At 66.8% G+C, this 17,994-nt stretch overlaps 1 protein-coding gene across 2 annotated transcripts in view; it reads left to right on the top strand.

Annotated features, from left to right (window-relative positions):
* The first annotated feature begins 1,438 nt into the window (after positions 1-1,438).
* SORT1 (sortilin 1) overlaps positions 1,439-17,994 on the top strand; it is a 226,828-nt gene continuing 210,272 nt past the window's right edge. The window contains exon 1 of one of the 2 annotated variants that reach the window (XM_069633008.1): positions 1,439-1,789. In XM_069633008.1, coding sequence (XP_069489109.1) covers positions 1,559-1,789 — 231 coding nt within the window. In that variant the 5' untranslated portion in view covers positions 1,439-1,558. The remainder of the gene's footprint in view (positions 1,790-17,994) is intronic. The other variant, XM_069633006.1, reaches the window with a different exon arrangement.

Here is a 17,994-nt window from a genome sequence, read left to right on the forward strand (position 1 = left end):
GTGGAACTATGTTCCCTGCTGGCTTGCACACACTCCCCACAAACCCCATCACTACACTCCCTCCTATAAGCAATACAACCCCCAAAATCATGCACCAGCTGTTTAGGGGACCGTTCAGTGCAGTGCATTAAAAGTACAAGTTTCAACTTCTTCTTACACTTTTATTTTAAAACAATACCATTCTGGGACGGTTTCTTTTAAAAATAAAAGTATAGGAACAGTAAAACTTAATTTAAAAAAGTAGAGGAGCACCGCACCCGACCACTCCCGCTCACTTCGACCACTGGCCTCGGGGAGCTAATAGCAATAGCAACCACTTGCACAAGCTTCACCACAGGGGCCCGGAGTTCAGGATTAGAATGTGGGCCACCATCAGTTGAAGCTTGTGGAATAGGTTATTATTGCATATATTAACAACCAGAGAAGGGCCACTGCTAATCAGGTTGCCAGGAATGTGGGGGGAATCTGGCAAAGAATGCCCTGGGGCACCATCTTTGTATTAGTCCTATGCCTCTGTCAGCAACCTCACCCATCACCCCCCAAAGCAATTTCTCCTCAGCTTGGCATGCTGGCAGCCATGGAAATAATAAAAGACCCCATGAGAGCCGCCCACACTATACCATAGTCTTCTTTCAAAAGTTCCCGGAGCATATAGCGCCAACCCTATTATTCCTGAATCAAAAACACTCTCCAAACTTTCTAGAACTGAAATTGTAAATTACCTTTTTACAGAATATTTAGGGGAAAAGGATTAACATATCCAGCATTTTTAACTTACACCACTTTTTTAATTTATATTCCCTGGGGTATTGTGTCCCCTGGGGCACTTGGAACTGAGGTACTACTAATGGCCCCTGGGATCCCATACTGAGTCCTGGGCCCTTCATAGCTTGATTTTGACTGCTAGGTCTCCGCTGAGCCTACTAGTGACTATTGTGACCATCAGATCCTTGGGGTAGCTGTTGTTTTGGATCCTGAGGCCCCTGAGACCGTGGGATTGGTCCCTCAGAACTTGGCTGGGCCCTGGGTCCTTCATATTCTAGGCACCCAGGGTCCCTCAGATCTTTGCACCCTGGGATAACTTTCTGGGGTCCCTAAGATGCTGGTGTTGGCCATCCTGGGCCCTCAGACTATGGCTGATTCATCTGTGCAGCTTCCACGGGCCCCAGACCTCTGGTGTTTGGCCCCTGAGATCCCCCTTGGCTACACTAGCTCCTATTGGTCGCTAGCCCCGCCCGCCGCTCAGTTGCGGCTTCCCATTGGTTCGCTGAGCAGGTGTTGTGGGTGGGGCAGTCGCTGAGTCAGAGCTCTCGGCTTGACTGGGAGGAGTAAACTTGTAAACAAAGCCGAGGAGCCAATCCGGAAAGAGCCCCATCTGCCGGCACCCAACGAAAGGGCGATTCGCCCTCTGGAAGGCGTCGGAACGGATGACGCCACCACGCCACACCTCCCACCCAACTCTATGAGGAAGAGGCTGTCAGCCAATGGCGCGCCCGCGCTGGCCTGAGTGACGGGCCTGTGCTCTAATGGTCTCGCACACTCTGCCAGCGGACAGCCAATGGCAGTGTTGCAGAGGACGGTCGCGCGTTGTGCAGGTCTCAGAGAGGCCGGAATGGGGTCGCTGGCTGTCAGGCGGCGCTGGGGCCCGTGGAGGCTCGGGCTCCTGGGGGCCGGGATAGTGCTGCTCGTGCTCAGGCCCGCAGCTGCCCAGGACGCGGCCGAGACGTGTAGCGGCGCCCACGTGAACCAGGGTGCCGAGGTGGCCGCGCTGAAGAACAACACGCACCAGGTGAGCGGGGGTGGGGGCGCGTGGGACGGGGCCCCGGGGGGGGGCAGAGGGGAGGAGCATCACTCCCCAGGCGAGGGCAGGGAAGGGACGCGGGGGGGCGCATGGGACGGGGCCCCCAGGGGGGCAGAGGGGAGGTCAGGGGGGCACACAGGGGCAGGGAAGGGACCCCCAGTGGGCAGAGGGGAGGACAGGGGGGGCACACAGGGGCAGGGAAGGGACCCCCAGTGGGCAGAGGGGAGGACAGGGGGGGCACACAGGGGCAGGGAAGGGACCCCCAGTGGGCAGAGGGGAGGACAGGGGGGGCACACAGGGGCAGGGAAGGGACCCCCAGTGGGCAGAGGGGAGGACAGGGGGGGCACACAGGGGCAGGGAAGGGACCCCCCAGGGGGGCAGAGGGGAGGTCAGGGGGGCACACGGGGACAGGGAAGGGACCCCCCCCAGGGGGGCAGAAGGGAGGACCAGCACTCCCCAGGCGAGGGCAGGGAAGGGACCCCCCCAGGGGGGCAGAGGGGAGGACCAGCACTCCCCAGGCGAGGGCAGGGAAGGGACGCGGGGGGGCGCATGGGACGGGGGCCCCCAGGGGGGCAGAGGGGAGGACCAGCACTCCCCAGGCGAGGGCAGGGAAGGGACCCCCCCCAGGGGGGCAGAGGGGAGGTCAGGGGGGCACACAGGGGCAGGGAAGGGACCCCCCAGTGGGGCAGAGGGGAGGACAGGGAGGTACACAGGGGCAGAGGGGAGGACCAGCACTGCCCAGGCGAGGGCAGGGAAGGGACCCCCCCCCCCCCAGGGGGGCAGAGGGGAGGTCAGGGGGGCACACAGGGGCAGGGAAGGGACCCCCAGTGGGCAGAGGGGAGGACCAGCACTCCCCAGGCGAGGGCAGGGAAGGGACCCCCCCAGGGGGGCAGAGGGGAGGACCAGCACTCCCCAGGCGAGGGCAGGGAAGGGACGCGGGGGGGCGCATGGGACGGGGCCCCCAGGGGGGCAGAGGGGAGGACCAGCACTCCCCAGGCGAGGGCAGGGAAGGGACCCCCCCCAGGGGGGCAGAGGGGAGGTCAGGGGGGCACACAGGGGCAGGGAAGGGACCCCCCAGTGGGGCAGAGGGGAGGACAGGGAGGTACACAGGGGCAGAGGGGAGGACCAGCACTGCCCAGGCGAGGGCAGGGAAGGGACCCCCCCCCCAGGGGGGCAGAGGGGAGGTCAGGGGGGCACACAGGGGCAGGGAAGGGACCCCCAGTGGGCAGAGGGGAGGACAGGGGGGGACACACAGGGGCAGGGAAGGGACCCCCAGTGGGCAGAGGGGAGGACAGGGGGGGCACACAGGGGCAGGGAAGAAGGGACCCCCCAGGGGGGCAGAGGGGAGGTCAGGGGGGCACACAGGGACAGGGAAGGGGCCCCCCAGGGGGGCAGAAGGGAGGACCAGCACTCCCCAGGCGAGGGCAGGGAAGGGACGCGGGGGGGCGCATGGGACGGGGCCCCCAGGGGGGCAGAGGGGAGGACAGGGGGGGGCACACAGGGGCAGGGGAAGGGACCCCCAGTGGGCAGAGGGGAGGACGGGGGGGCACACAGGGGCAGGGAAGGGACCCCCCAGGGGGGCAGAGGGGAGGTCAGGGGGGCACACAGGGACATGGAAGGGGCCCCCCAGGGGGGCAGAAGGGAGGACCAGCACTCCCCAGGCGAGGGCAGGGAAGGGACGCGGGGGGGCGCATGGGACGGGGCCCCCAGGGGGGCAGAGGGGAGGACAGGGGGGGGCACACAGGGGCAGGGAAGGGACCCCCAGTGGGCAGAGGGGAGGACAGGGGGGGCACACAGGGGCAGGGAAGGGACCCCCCAGGGGGGCAGAGGGGAGGTCAGGGGGGCACACAGGGACAGGGAAGGGGCCCCCCAGGGGGGCAGAAGGGAGGACCAGCACTCCCCAGGCGAGGGCAGGGAAGGGACGCGGGGGGGCGCATGGGACGGGGCCCCCAGGGGGGCAGAGGGGAGGACCAGCACTCCCCAGGCGAGGGCAGGGAAGGGACCCCCCCCAGGGGGGCAGAGGGGAGGTCAGGGGGGCACACAGGGGCAGGGAAGGGACCCCCCAGGGGGGCAGAGGGGAGGACAGGGGGGCACACAGGGGCAGGGAAGGGACCCCCCAGGGGGGCAGAGGGGAGGTCAGGGGGGCACACGGGGACAGGGAAGGGACCCCCCCAGGGGGGCAGAAGGGAGGACCAGCACTCCCCAGGCGAGGGCAGGGAAGGGACCCCCCCAGGGGGGCAGAGGGGAGGACCAGCACTCCCCAGGCGAGGGCAGGGAAGGGACGCGGGGGGGCGCATGGGACGGGGGCCCCAGGGGGGCAGAGGGGAGGACCAGCACTCCCCAGGCGAGGGCAGGGAAGGGACCCCCCCCAGGGGGGCAGAGGGGAGGTCAGGGGGGCACACAGGGGCAGGGAAGGGACCCCCCAGTGGGGCAGAGGGGAGGACAGGGAGGTACACAGGGGCAGAGGGGAGGACCAGCACTGCCCAGGCGAGGGCAGGGAAGGGACCCCCCCCCCCCCAGGGGGGCAGAGGGGAGGTCAGGGGGGCACACAGGGGCAGGGAAGGGACCCCCAGTGGGCAGAGGGGAGGACCAGCACTCCCCAGGCGAGGGCAGGGAAGGGACCCCCCCAGGGGGGCAGAGGGGAGGACCAGCACTCCCCAGGCGAGGGCAGGGAAGGGACGCGGGGGGGCGCATGGGACGGGGCCCCCAGGGGGGCAGAGGGGAGGACCAGCACTCCCCAGGCGAGGGCAGGGAAGGGACCCCCCCCAGGGGGGCAGAGGGGAGGTCAGGGGGGCACACAGGGGCAGGGAAGGGACCCCCCAGTGGGGCAGAGGGGAGGACAGGGAGGTACACAGGGGCAGAGGGGAGGACCAGCACTGCCCAGGCGAGGGCAGGGAAGGGACCCCCCCCCCAGGGGGGCAGAGGGGAGGTCAGGGGGGCACACAGGGGCAGGGAAGGGACCCCCAGTGGGCAGAGGGGAGGACAGGGGGGGACACACAGGGGCAGGGAAGGGACCCCCAGTGGGCAGAGGGGAGGACAGGGGGGGCACACAGGGGCAGGGAAGAAGGGACCCCCCAGGGGGGCAGAGGGGAGGTCAGGGGGGCACACAGGGACAGGGAAGGGGCCCCCCAGGGGGGCAGAAGGGAGGACCAGCACTCCCCAGGCGAGGGCAGGGAAGGGACGCGGGGGGGCGCATGGGACGGGGCCCCCAGGGGGGCAGAGGGGAGGACAGGGGGGGGCACACAGGGGCAGGGAAGGGACCCCCAGTGGGCAGAGGGGAGGACAGGGGGGGCACACAGGGGCAGGGAAGGGACCCCCCAGGGGGGCAGAGGGGAGGTCAGGGGGGCACACAGGGACATGGAAGGGGCCCCCCAGGGGGGCAGAAGGGAGGACCAGCACTCCCCAGGCGAGGGCAGGGAAGGGACGCGGGGGGCGCATGGGACGGGGCCCCCAGGGGGGCAGAGGGGAGGACAGGGGGGGGCACACAGGGGCAGGGAAGGGACCCCCAGTGGGCAGAGGGGAGGACAGGGGGGGCACACAGGGGCAGGGAAGGGACCCCCCAGGGGGGCAGAGGGGAGGTCAGGGGGGCACACAGGGACAGGGAAGGGGCCCCCCAGGGGGGCAGAAGGGAGGACCAGCACTCCCCAGGCGAGGGCAGGGAAGGGACGCGGGGGGGCGCATGGGACGGGGCCCCCAGGGGGCAGAGGGGAGGACCAGCACTCCCCAGGCGAGGGCAGGGAAGGGACCCCCCCCAGGGGGGCAGAGGGGAGGTCAGGGGGGCACACAGGGGCAGGGAAGGGACCCCCCAGGGGGGCAGAGGGGAGGACAGGGAGGTACACAGGGGCAGAGGGGAGGACCAGCACTGCCCAGGCGAGGGCAGGGAAGGGACCCCCCCCCAGGGGGGCAGAGGGGAGGACCAGCACTCCCCAGGCGAGGGCAGGGAAGGGACCCCCCCCCCCAGGGGGGCAGAGGGGAGGTCAGGGGGGCACACAGGGGCAGGGAAGGGACCCCCAGTGGGAAGAGGGGAGGACAGGGGGGGCACACAGGGGCAGGGAAGGGACCCCCAGTGGGCAGAGGGGAGGACAGGGGGGGGCACACAGGGGCAGGGAAGGGACCCCCAGTGGGCAGAGGGGAGGACAGGGGGGGCACACAGGGGCAGGGAAGGGACCCCCCAGGGGGGCAGAGGGGAGGTCAGGGGGGCACACAGGGACAGGGAAGGGGCCCCCCAGGGGGGCAGAAGGGAGGACCAGCACTCCCCAGGCGAGGGCAGGGAAGGGACGCGGGGGGGCGCATGGGACGGGGCCCCCAGGGGGGCAGAGGGGAGGACCAGCACTCCCCAGGCGAGGGCAGGGAAGGGACCCCCCCAGGGGGGCAGAGGGGAGGTCAGGGGGGCACACAGGGGCAGGGAAGGGACCCCCCAGGGGGGCAGAGGGGAGGACAGGGAGGTACACAGGGGCAGAGGGGAGGACCAGCACTGCCCAGGCGAGGGCAGGGAAGGGACCCCCCCCAGGGGGGCAGAGGGGAGGACCAGCACTCCCCAGGCGAGGGCAGGGAAGGGACCCCCCCCCAGGGGGGCAGAGGGGAGGTCAGGGGGGCACACAGGGGCAGGGAAGGGACCCCCAGTGGGCAGAGGGGAGGTCAGGGGGGGCACACAGGGGCAGGGAAGGGACCCCCAGTGGGCAGAGGGGAGGACAGGGGGGGGCACACAGGGGCAGGGAAGGGACCCCCAGTGGGCAGAGGGGAGGACAGGGGGGGCACACAGGGGCAGGGAAGGGACCCCCAGTGGGCAGAGGGGAGGACAGGGGGGGGCACACAGGGGCAGGGAAGGGACCCCCAGTGGGCAGAGGGGAGGACAGGGGGGCACACGGGCAGGGAAGGGACCCCCCAGGGGGGCAGAGGGGAGGATCAGCACTCCCCAGGCGAGGGCAGGGAAGGGACCCCCCCAGGGGGGCAGAGGGGAGAACCAGCACTGCCCAGGCGAGGGCAGGGAAGGGACCCCCCCAGGGGGCAGAAGGGAGGACCAGCACTCCCCAGGCGAGGGCAGGGAAGGGACCCCCCCCAGGGGGGCAGAGGGGAGGTCAGGGGGGCACACAGGGGCAGGGAAGGGACCCCCATTGGGCAGAGGGGAGGACAGGGGGGGCACACAGGGGCAGGGAAGGGACCCCCATTGGGCAGAGGGGAGGACAGGGGGGGTTACACAGGGGCAGGGAAGAGACTTCCCCAGGGGGGCAGAGGGGAGGACAGGGGGGTACACAGGGGCAGAGGGGAGGACCAGCACTGCCCAGGCGAGGGCAGGGAAGGGACCCCCCCCAGGGGGGCAGAGGGGAGGTCAGGGGGGCACACAGGGGCAGGGAAGGGACCCCCCAGGGGGGCAGAGGGGAGGACAGGGAGGTACACAGGGGCAGAGGGGAGGACCAGCACTGCCCAGGCGAGGGCAGGGAAGGGACCCCCCCCAGGGGGGCAGAGGGGAGGACCAGCACTCCCCAGGCGAGGGCAGGGAAGGGACCCCCCCCCAGGGGGGCAGAGGGGAGGTCAGGGGGGCACACAGGGGCAGGGAAGGGACCCCCAGTGGGCAGAGGGGAGGACAGGGGGGGCACACAGGGGCAGGGAAGGGACCCCCAGTGGGCAGAGGGAGGACAGGGGGGGGCACACAGGGGCAGGGAAGGGACCCCCAGTGGGCAGAGGGGAGGACAGGGGGGGCACACAGGGGCAGGGAAGGGACCCCCAGTGGGCAGAGGGGAGGACAGGGGGGGGCACACAGGGGCAGGGAAGGGACCCCCAGTGGGCAGAGGGGAGGACAGGGGGGCACACGGGCAGGGAAGGGACCCCCCAGGGGGGCAGAGGGGAGGATCAGCACTCCCCAGGCGAGGGCAGGGAAGGGACCCCCGCAGGGGGGCAGAGGGGAGAACCAGCACTTCCCAGGCGAGGGCAGGGAAGGGACCCCCCCCCGGGGGCAGAAGGGAGGACCAGCACTGCCCAGGCGAGGGCAGGGAAGGGACCCCCCCAGGGGGCAGAAGGGAGGACCAGCACTCCCCAGGCGAGGGCAGGGAAGGGACCCCCCCCAGGGGGGCAGAGGGGAGGTCAGGGGGGCACACAGGGGCAGGGAAGGGACCCCCATTGGGCAGAGGGGAGGACAGGGGGGGCACACAGGGGCAGGGAAGGGACCCCCAGTAGGCAGAGGGGAGGACAGGGGGGGCACACAGGGGCAGGGAAGGGACCCCCCAGGGGGGCAGAGGGGAGGTCAGGGGGGCACACAGAGAAGGGGCCCCCCAGGGGGGCAGAAGGGAGGACCAGCACTCCCCAGGCGAGGGCAGGGAAGGGACCCCCCCAGGGGGGCAGAGGGGAGAACCAGCACTCTCCAGGCGAGGGCAGGGAATGGACCCCCCCCCAGGGGGGCAGAGGGGAGGTCAGGGGGGCACACAGGGGCAGGGAAGGGACCCCCAGTGGGCAGAGGGGAGGACAGGGGGGGCACACAGGGGCAGGGAAGGGACCCCCAGTGGGCAGAGGGGAGGACAGGGGGGGCACACAGGGGCAGGGAAGGGACCCCCAGTGGGCAGAGGGGAGGACAGGGGGGGCACACAGGGGCAGGGAAGGGACCCCCCAGGGGGGCAGAGGGGAGGTCAGGGGGGCACACAGGGAAGGGGCCCCCCAGGGGGGCAGAAGGGAGGACCAGCACTCCCCAGGCGAGGGCAGGGAAGGGACCCCCCCAGGGGGGCAGAGGGGAGAACCAGCACTCCCCAGGCGAGGGCAGGGAAGGGACCCCCCCCCCCCGGGGGGCAGAGGGGAGGTCAGGGGGGCACACAGGGGCAGGGAAGGGACCCCCAGTGGGAAGAGGGGAGGACAGGGGGGGCACACAGGGGCAGGGAAGGGACCCCCAGTGGGCAGAGGGGAGGACAGGGGGGGCACACAGGGGCAGGGAAGGGACCCCCAGTGGGCAGAGGGGAGGACAGGGGGGGCACACAGGGGCAGGGAAGGGACCCCCCAGGGGGGCAGAGGGGAGGTCAGGGGGGCACACAGGGACAGGGAAGGGGCCCCCCAGGGGGGCAGAAGGGAGGACCAGCACTCCCCATGCGAGGGCAGGGAAGGGTCCCACCCCAGGGGGGCAGAGGGGAGGACCAGCACTCCCCAGGCGAGGGCAGGGAAGGGACCCCCAGGGGGCAGAGGGGAGGACAGAGGGGTACACAGGGGCAGGGAAGAGACCCCCCAGGGGGGCAGAGAGGAGGACAGGGGGGTACACAGGGGCAGAGGGGAGGACCAGCACTCCACAGGCGAGGGCAGGGAAGGGACCCCCAGGGGGCAGAGGGGAGGACAGGGGGGGTACACAGGGGCAGGGAAGAGACCCCCCAGGGGGGCAGAGGGGAGGACAGGGGGGTACACAGGGGCAGAGGGGAGGACCAGCACTGCCCAGGCGAGGGCAGGAAAGGGACCCCCCCAGGGGGCAGAAGGGAGGACCAGCACTCCCCAGGCTAGAGCAGGGAAGGGACCCCCCAGGGGGGCAGAGGGGAGGTCAGGGGGGCACACAGGGGCAGGGAAGGGACCCCCCAGGGGGGCAGAGGGGAGGTCAGGGGGGCACACAGGGGCAGGGAAGGGACCCCCCAGGGGGGCAGAGGGGAGGTCAGGGGGCACACATGGGCAGGGAAGGGACCCCCATGGGGCAGAGGGGAGGACAGGGGGGGTTACACAGGGGCAGGGAAGAGACCCCCCAGGGGGGCAGAGGGGAGGACAGGGGGGTACACAGGGGCAGAGGGGAGGACCAGCACTGCCCAGGCGAGGGCAGGGAAGGGACCCCCCCAGGGGGCAGAGGGGAGGACCAGCACTCCCCAGGCTAGAGCAGGGAAGGGACCCCCCAGGGGGGCAGAGGGGAGGTCAGGGGGGCACACAGGGGCAGGGAAGGGACCCCCCAGGGGGGCAGAGGGGAGGTCAGGGGGGCACACAGGGGAAGGGACCCCCCAGGGGGGCAGAGGGGAGGACCAGCACTCCCCAGGCGAGGGCAGGGAAGGGACCCCGCCAGGGGGGCAGAGGGGAGGTCAGGGGGGCACACAGGGGCAGGGAAGGGACCCCCAGTGGGCAGAGGGGAGGACAGGGGGGCACACAGGGGCAGGGAAGGGACCCCCAGTGGGCAGAGGGGAGGACAGGGGGGGCACACAGGGGCAGGGAAGGGACCCCCCAGGGGGGCAGAGGGGAGGACAGGGGGGTACACAGGGGCAGAGGGGAGGACCAGCACTGCCCAGGCGAGGGCAGGGAAGGGACCCCCCCAGGGGGGCAGAGGGGAGGACCAGCACTCCCCAGGCGAGGGCAGGGAAGGGACCCCCAGGGGCAGAGGGGAGGACAGGGGGGGTACACAGGGGCAGGGAAGAGACCCCCCAGGGGGGCAGAGGGGAGGACAGGGGGGTACACAGGGGCAGAGGGGAGGACCAGCACTCCCCAGGCGAGGGCAGGGAAGGGACCCCCCCAGGGGGGCAGAGGGGAGAACCAGCACTCCCCAGGCGAGGGCAGGGAAGGGACCCCCCAGGGGGGCAGAGGGGAGGACCAGCACTGCCCAGGCGAGGGCAGGGAAGGAACCCCCCAGGGGGGCAGAGGGGAGAACCAGCACTCCCCAGGCGAGGGCAGGGAAGGGACCCCCCAGGGGGGCAGAGGGGAGGTCAGGGGGGCACACAGGGGCAGGGAAGGGACCCCCAGTGGGCAGAGGGGAGGACAGGGGGGGCACACAGGGGCAGGGAAGGGACCCCCAGTGGGCAGAGGGGAGGACAGGGGGGGCACACAGGGGCAGGGAAGGGACCCCCCAGGGGGGCAGAGGGGAGGTCAGGGGGGCACACAGGGACAGGGAAGGGGCCCCCCAGGGGGGCAGAAGGGAGGACCAGCACTCCCCAGGCGAGGGCAGGGAAGGGTCCCACCCCAGGGGGGCAGAGGGGAGGGCAGGGAAGGGTCCCACCCCAGGGGGGCAGAGGGGAGGACCAGCACTCCCCAGGCGAGGGCAGGGAAGGGACCCCCAGGGGGCAGAGGGGAGGACAGGGGGGTACACAGGGGCAGGGAAGAGACCCCCCAGGGGGGCAGAGGGGAGGACAGGGGGGTACACAGGGGCAGAGGGGAGGACCAGCACTGCCCAGGCGAGGGCAGGGAAGGGACCCCCCCAGGGGGGCAGAGGGGAGGACCAGCACTCCCCAGGCGAGGGCAGGGAAGGGACCCCCAGGGGGCAGAGGGGAGGACAGGGGGGGTACACGGGCAGGGAAGAGACCCCCCAGGGGGGCAGAGGGGAGGACAGGGGGGTACACAGGGGCAGAGGGGAGGACCAGCACTGCCCAGGCGAGGGCAGGGAAGGGACCCCCCCAGGGGGCAGAGGGGAGGACCAGCACTCCCCAGGCTAGAGCAGGGAAGGGACCCCCCAGGGGGGCAGAGGGGAGGTCAGGGGGGCACACAGGGGCAGGGAAGGGACCCCCCAGGGGGGCAGAGGGGAGGTCAGGGGGGCACACAGGGGCAGGGAAGGGACCCCCCCAGGGGGGCAGAGGGGAGGACCAGCACTCCCCAGGCGAGGGCAGGAAAGGGACCCCCCAGGGGGGCAGAGGGGAGGTCAGGGGGGCACACAGGGGCAGGGAAGGGACCCCCCCAGGGGGGCAGAGGGGAGGTCAGGGGGGCACACAGGGGCAGGGAAGGGACCCCCCAGGGGGGCAGAGGGGAGGTCAGGGGGCACACATGGGCAGGGAAGGGACCCCCATGGGGCAGAGGGGAGGACAGGGGGGGTTACACAGGGGCAGGGAAGAGACTTCCCCAGGGGGGCAGAGGGGAGGACAGGGGGGTACACAGGGGCAGAGGGGAGGACCAGCACTGCCCAGGCGAGGGCAGGGAAGGGACCCCCCCAGGGGGCAGAGGGGAGGACCAGCACTCCCCAGGCTAGAGCAGGGAAGGGACCCCCCAGGGGGGCAGAGGGGAGGTCAGGGGGGCACACAGGGGCAGGGAAGGGACCCCCCAGGGGGGCAGAGGGGAGGTCAGGGGGGCACACATGGGCAGGGAAGGGACCCCCCAGGGGGGCAGAGGGGAGATCAGGGGGGCACACGAGCAGGGAAGGGACCCCCAGTGGGCAGAGGGGAGGACAGGGGGGGCACACAGGGGCAGGGAAGGGCCCCCAGTGGGCAGAGGGGAGGACAGGGGGGGCACACAGGGGCAGGGAAGGGACCCCCCAGGGGGGCAGAGGGGAGGTCAGGGGGGCACACGGGGACAGGGAAGGGACCCCCCCAGGGGGGCAGAAGGGAGGACCAGCACTCCCCAGGCGAGGGCAGGGAAGGGACCCCCCCAGGGGGGCAGAGGGGAGGACCAGCACTCCCCAGGCGAGGGCAGGGAAGGGACCCCCAGGGGGCAGAGGGGAGGACAGGGGGGGTACACAGGGGCAGGGAAGGGACCCCCAGTGGGCAGAGGGGAGGACAGGGGGGCACACAGGGGCAGGGAAGGGACCCCCAGGGGGGCAGAGGGGAGGACAGGGGGGTACACAGGGGCAGAGGGGAGGACCAGCACTGCCCAGGCGAGGGCAGGGAAGGGACCCCCCCAGGGGGCAGAGGGGAGGACCAGCACTCCCCAGGCTAGAGCAGGGAAGGGACCCCCCAGGGGGGCAGAGGGGAGGTCAGAGGGCACACAGGGGCAGGGAAGGGACCCCCCAGGGGGGCAGAGGGGAGGTCAGGGGGGCACACAGGGGCAGGGAAGGGACCCCCCAGGGGGGGAGAGGGGAGGTCAGGGGGGCACACAGGGGCAGGTAAGGGACCCCCCCAGGGGGGCAGAGGGGAGGACCAGCACTCCCCAGGCGAGGGCAGGGAAGGGACCCCCAGGGGGCAGAGGGGAGGACAGGGGGGGGTACACAGGGGCAGGGAAGAGACCCCCCAGGGGGGCAGAGGGGAGGACCGGGGCAGAGGGGAGGACCAGCACTGCCCAGGCGAGGGCAGGGAAGGGACCTCCCCAGGGGGCAGAGGGGAGGACCAGCACTCCACAGGCTAGAGCAGGGAAGGGACCCCCCACGGGGGCAGAGGGGAGGTCAGGGGGGCACACAGCGGCAGGGAAGGGACCCCCCACGGGGGCAGAGGGGAGGTCAGGGGGGCACACAGGGGCAGGGAAGGGACCCCCCCCAGGGGGGCAGCGGGGAGGACCAGCACTCCCCAGGCGAGGGCAGGGAAGGGACCCCCCAGGGGGGCAGAGGGGAGGTCAGGGGGGCACACAGGGGCAGGGAAGGGACCCCCCCAGGGGGGCAGAGGGGAGGTCAGGGGGGCACACAGGGGCAGGGAAGGGACCCCCCAGGGGGGCAGAGGTGAGGTCAGGGGGGCACACAGGGGCAGGGAAGGGACCCCCCCAGGGGGGCAGAGGGGAGGACCAGCACTCCCCAGGCGAGGGCAGGGAAGGGACCCCCCCAGGGGGGCAGAGGGGCAGGGAAGGGACCCCCCCAGGTGGCAGAGGGGAGGTCAGGGGGGCACACAGGGGCAGGGAAGGGACCCCCAGGGGGCAGAGGGGAGGACGGGGGGGGGTACACAGGGGCAGGGAAGAGACCCCCCAGGGGGCAGAGGGGAGGACCAGCACTGCCCAGGCGAGGGCAGGGAAGGGACCCCCCCAGGGGGGCAGAGGGGAGGTCAGGGGGGCACACCGGGGCAGGGAAGGGACCCCCCAGGGGGGCAGAGGGGAGGTCAGGGGGCACACATGGGCAGGGAAGGGACCCCCATGGGGCAGAGGGGAGGACAGGGGGGGTACACAGGGGCTGGGAAGGTAACCTCAGTGGGCAGAGGGGAGGACCGGAGGGGTACACAGGGGCAGGAAAGGGCCCCCCCCCCCATGGGCTGAGGGGAGGACCAACACTTCCCAGGTGAGAATATCGGTCTGGCACACAGGGGCTGGCAAGGTACCCCCCAGGGGGCAGAGGGGAGGACAGGGGGGGATACACAGGGGCAGGGAAGTGACCCCACATGGGGAGGACAGGGGGGTACACAGGGGCTGGGAAGGTAACCTCAGTGGGCAGAGGGGAGGACCGGAGGGGTACACGGGCAGGGAAGGGTCCCCCCCCCATGGGGGCAGATGGGGGGGCACACAGGGGCATGGAAGGGACCCCCCCATGAGGTCAGTGGGGAGGATGGGGGGGAACATGGGGGCAGGGAAGTGCCCCCCAGGGGGCAAGGGGAGGACCAACACTCTCCAGGTGAGGACAGGGGTCTGGCACACAGGCGCGGGGAAAGGGAGGATGGGGGTGGGCACACAGGGGCAGGGTGTTAGGCAGAATCACATGCAGTACCCTTGGGAAACACTACATGCAATTAAGACTACAAGTGTCCGTACAATTTCACCTTTGGTACAAGCCTGTACTACAGTTATGTGGTAGCAGTGGCTGAGCAGCCAGACTTATCTCAAGTGTGGAGTGAGCAGTAGAACAAGTTACACAAAGGACCAACTAATACAGTGATTCAAACAAACACTTATCAAGGTTTCTTGGTAAAGAATATACTACTAATACACAACCAAGAAGTACTGAACAGGTTCAGCTCCCCTGTAGTGGGAGCAAAATGGCACTTCAGATACTTTCAAAAGGAGTAAGAAGACAAGGTTATAAGAATCAACAGCACAAATACTTTCATTGGCAGGGCAAAGGGTTTCAGTAAATTACAACCAGCAATTCAGTTCATAGGCCTGGGCCAAAGTCAATGGTTCAGAGTCTTTGTATAGGATAGCACAGTTCTGGTAGTAAACGGTTATGTCTTTGACACAGATCTTTGGCTAGGCAAAAAGTTTGATGAATATTTAGGGAAGGACAAGCCTTCGAAATCAGGAAAGTTTCACAAACTTTCTCTGTGGCCGATAAGATTTCCGGACCGCGTTTGCACAGTACCTTTAAATTGAAGAAGAGCTGTAGCTGAGGCATTTGTTCTTGGTAGATCTTGCTGTTCCGGAGCTTCAGTCGTTGGGACAAGGAGGACGTCGGGGAGGTTCCTGCACTGCCCAGGAATGAGGCCACAAGCTTGGCAAAAAGTCGATGAGAGTGCCTTAGAGACCCCAAATTGGTATCCTTCCCACTGGCTATCCGGTTTTCCAAAGCACTCTGCAGAAAATTCGACCAGGAGGGGACGGTGTCCAGGCAGCTTACTAGTTGGTTGTTCCCACCAAACTCAAGGGAAGAAGTTAACCTTGAAGGGCTTCTGTCGATGGAGTCTCAGGCAATTCGGATCTGCAGCAGGGCTTCACTGGTCGTCCAGGAGTTGCAGCAGCCCTGTTCCTTTAGCTCATCTTCGGTTCTTTTGTTCAAGTGATCGACTCAGCTTTCCAAGTCCCAGAGACCTGCTTTTAAACAGTTTTCCCCCCTTCATTCCAGCCGGACTGTCACTCACACAGCAGAGTGGCTGTGCTTGCCAGACACCCAGCTGGCCAATCATGCCAGAGTGTATTCAGTTATCCTAGGAGACTAAGCACAGGGAGTTTGGGAAACCTCCCTCACATCCTGTCCACCCCGACACTCAGGCGCCAGAGGAGGGCTTCAGCACTGAAGCCTGCCAAAGGCCATCAAACAAAGGGACCAAACCTGGTTTGGCGCACAGAGACAAACACAAGAAGGACCTTTCCTAAAAGGAATGGCAAAAAAAGTTGACCGGAGTCTATAGGTCTTGGGTGCCATATTGAAAAACATGGCTAACCCGATTTTCAGCTACTGTTGTTCACGGTCGGGAAAAACCGTGGTAGTTTGATCTAAACCACTGCCACCAGTCATTTAAAGTAGGAAAGGGTAACATTTGACTGTTAAATGAGTGTCTTGACTCGGGGGGTGCTAGGCAGCCTCTCCAGCACTCTATAGTAAGATGGGGTGTGCTGGGTCAGTACATTTAAAGAGACTAGTAAAGTCAATTTTACTTTACATGCTCTGGGAGACAGTAGTCGGTACCAGAGAAGGTATTTAAACCTTGGGAAGTCTGAAAGACATCCCTGTGCCACTCCACTGAAGGTTCTGTGTAACACACAGAAAAAGATGATGCGTGTGGAGTTGTTTTAAAAATCCATAACCAAATAGTACAAGTAAAACACATTGAAAATGAAAAGTTCAAAGTCCCAAAATATAGCAAAAGAGCTGGAGGGCTCTAAGGTAGAGGGAATTTAGCACTTGTGTGAGAATTCTCCCTAACACAGGGACGTGACCCCCCCCTCTAGGGGCAGAGGGGAGTATAGGGCGAGGGCACACAGGGGCAGGGACGTGACCCCCCCCCATGGGGGCAGACGGGAGGGCACACAGGGGCAGGGAAGGGACCCCCCCATAGGGACAGAGGGGGGGACCAACACTCACCAGGTGAGGACATTGAGGAGGGCACACGGGGACAGGCAAGTGACTCCCCCCCCCCCCCCCCCAGGGGGCAAGGGGAGGACCAACAATCCCCAGATGAGAACAGGGTGCTGGCACATGGACAGGGAAGTGACCCCCCCCATGAGGGCAGAGGGGAGGACACGGGGAGGGCACATGGGCAGGGAAGGGAACCCCCCCCACCACCCAGGGGGCTAACGGAGGACCAACACTACCCAGGCGAGGACAGGGGGGGGCGGCACACAAGGGCAGGGAAGTGACCCCCCTGCCCCCCAAGGTGAGCGAGTGGAGGACCAACACTACCCAGGCGAGGACAGGTGGGAGGGCACACAGTGCCCCCCCCCCCCTCCACCTGGCTAGTGTTGGTCCTCCCTCGCCCCCTGGATGGGTGGAGGTCACTTCCCTGCCCCCCCAGGAGTCGACGCGAGTATCAATACACACGAGGTGAGGAGAAGGTGAGAGTAATTCTCGGGATCTTGGGGATAGCTTTAACAAGGGGGTGTATGCGATGTTCAATCTGTACCATATGGGGCTTGCTTGTGGATGATACCCCAATTTAAACCCATCATCATGCACTGCTTTGGCACACCATCGGAGACCCATTTGGCCGGTGCGAAAGATAACCAGCATGAAAGAAATGACGGGCACTAGCATCTTCACAATCGTCCCCCCATCCAGGATGGTGCCCAGGAAAAAATTGTCAAACCAGTCCTCACTTTGCATGCCAGCTTCCTTCTTCATGCGGACTCCTAGGTTGTGTACAGCTCCTGTTATTTGGGAGAGGGGGCCATTTTCTGTATCTTTGGGAGGCATGAATGTGAAACCTGAATTTCTGATCTTTTTGCACATGTCCGCTTCCATCGCTGTGAGCAGATTTCCACCTTTTGTAACGTTGAATCCTTGTTCAGTGTCCTTTACAGCTTTATCGTTTCCCAGTGTACTGTTTGCAGCCATTTGGTGTTGGCTGCTTTTTGCACACCAAGTAGTAAACCTGGCGGAGAAGAATGTCTCTGCCTTGCTGAATTTCATTGAGCAGTTCAGATGAGTCTTGGGATAGGTAGCAGGCACTCCTCCTTCGCAAATTTTCATATTTCTATTTTCTAGGAAGGATGCGAAACTCTGGTTCTGGTAACAGATTTTTTGTTTGTTCGGAAGTAGGAAAGGTGGTTGGGGGTGAAGGCGGTTGTTGGCCCTCCTTGGGCATCACGAGTATGGCTAAGACCAGAATTGCTAGCGAACGATTGCTCCTCCGTGATGGTGGGAGTTGCAAGTACGCTTGCTGGCCTAACAGCCTATAGTAATCCATTGCTGCGGCTGTGCCTTTCTTGTGATTGTGGATACGCAGGGTCTTGTTGCAATGTTTGTTGGCCCCCACAAAGCTAGTTCTGGCACTATAAAAGCAAAGTTTGTATGTTTCTTCCCTGTGCACTTTCACTGGTTTCTCCATTGCTTCAATCCATGTTATTTCTGTGATATGCTCAGTCCAAAACGGTGCGCAGGTTGCTTCCACTCGAGCCGGGATCTCTTCTTCGTATCCTATTGGTCCCTCCGTCACGCAGCTAATTGGGGTATCTTGCCATTTGCTGTTAACAGAGTTAAGTCTTTGTATTACTAGGTGTGGCCGTTTTAGCCATTGGTTGCTTTTCGGATTGCTGTTGCATTTTAGACGATCTGGATCAAGAACATTGAGTCTCACACTGTGTGCCTGTAAGGTGCCCTTGAGCCTACATAGCACAAGATGGACTAAACGCTGTGCTTTTAGAATTGGTACTTCTAGTGGCATTAAGACCTTGGTTGGGGGTCCTGAAACATGCCCCATCAATGAACACAAGTAACAGCTGCCATTCGCTTTCTCTCGCCACCAAACTAATTTCTGTATAACAACTATTGG

The sequence above is a fragment of the Ambystoma mexicanum genome, chromosome 13 (assembly GCF_040938575.1).
Source record: "Ambystoma mexicanum isolate Mex_15411 chromosome 13, UKY_AmexF1_1, whole genome shotgun sequence".
Lineage (NCBI taxonomy): Eukaryota > Metazoa > Chordata > Amphibia > Caudata > Ambystomatidae > Ambystoma > Ambystoma mexicanum.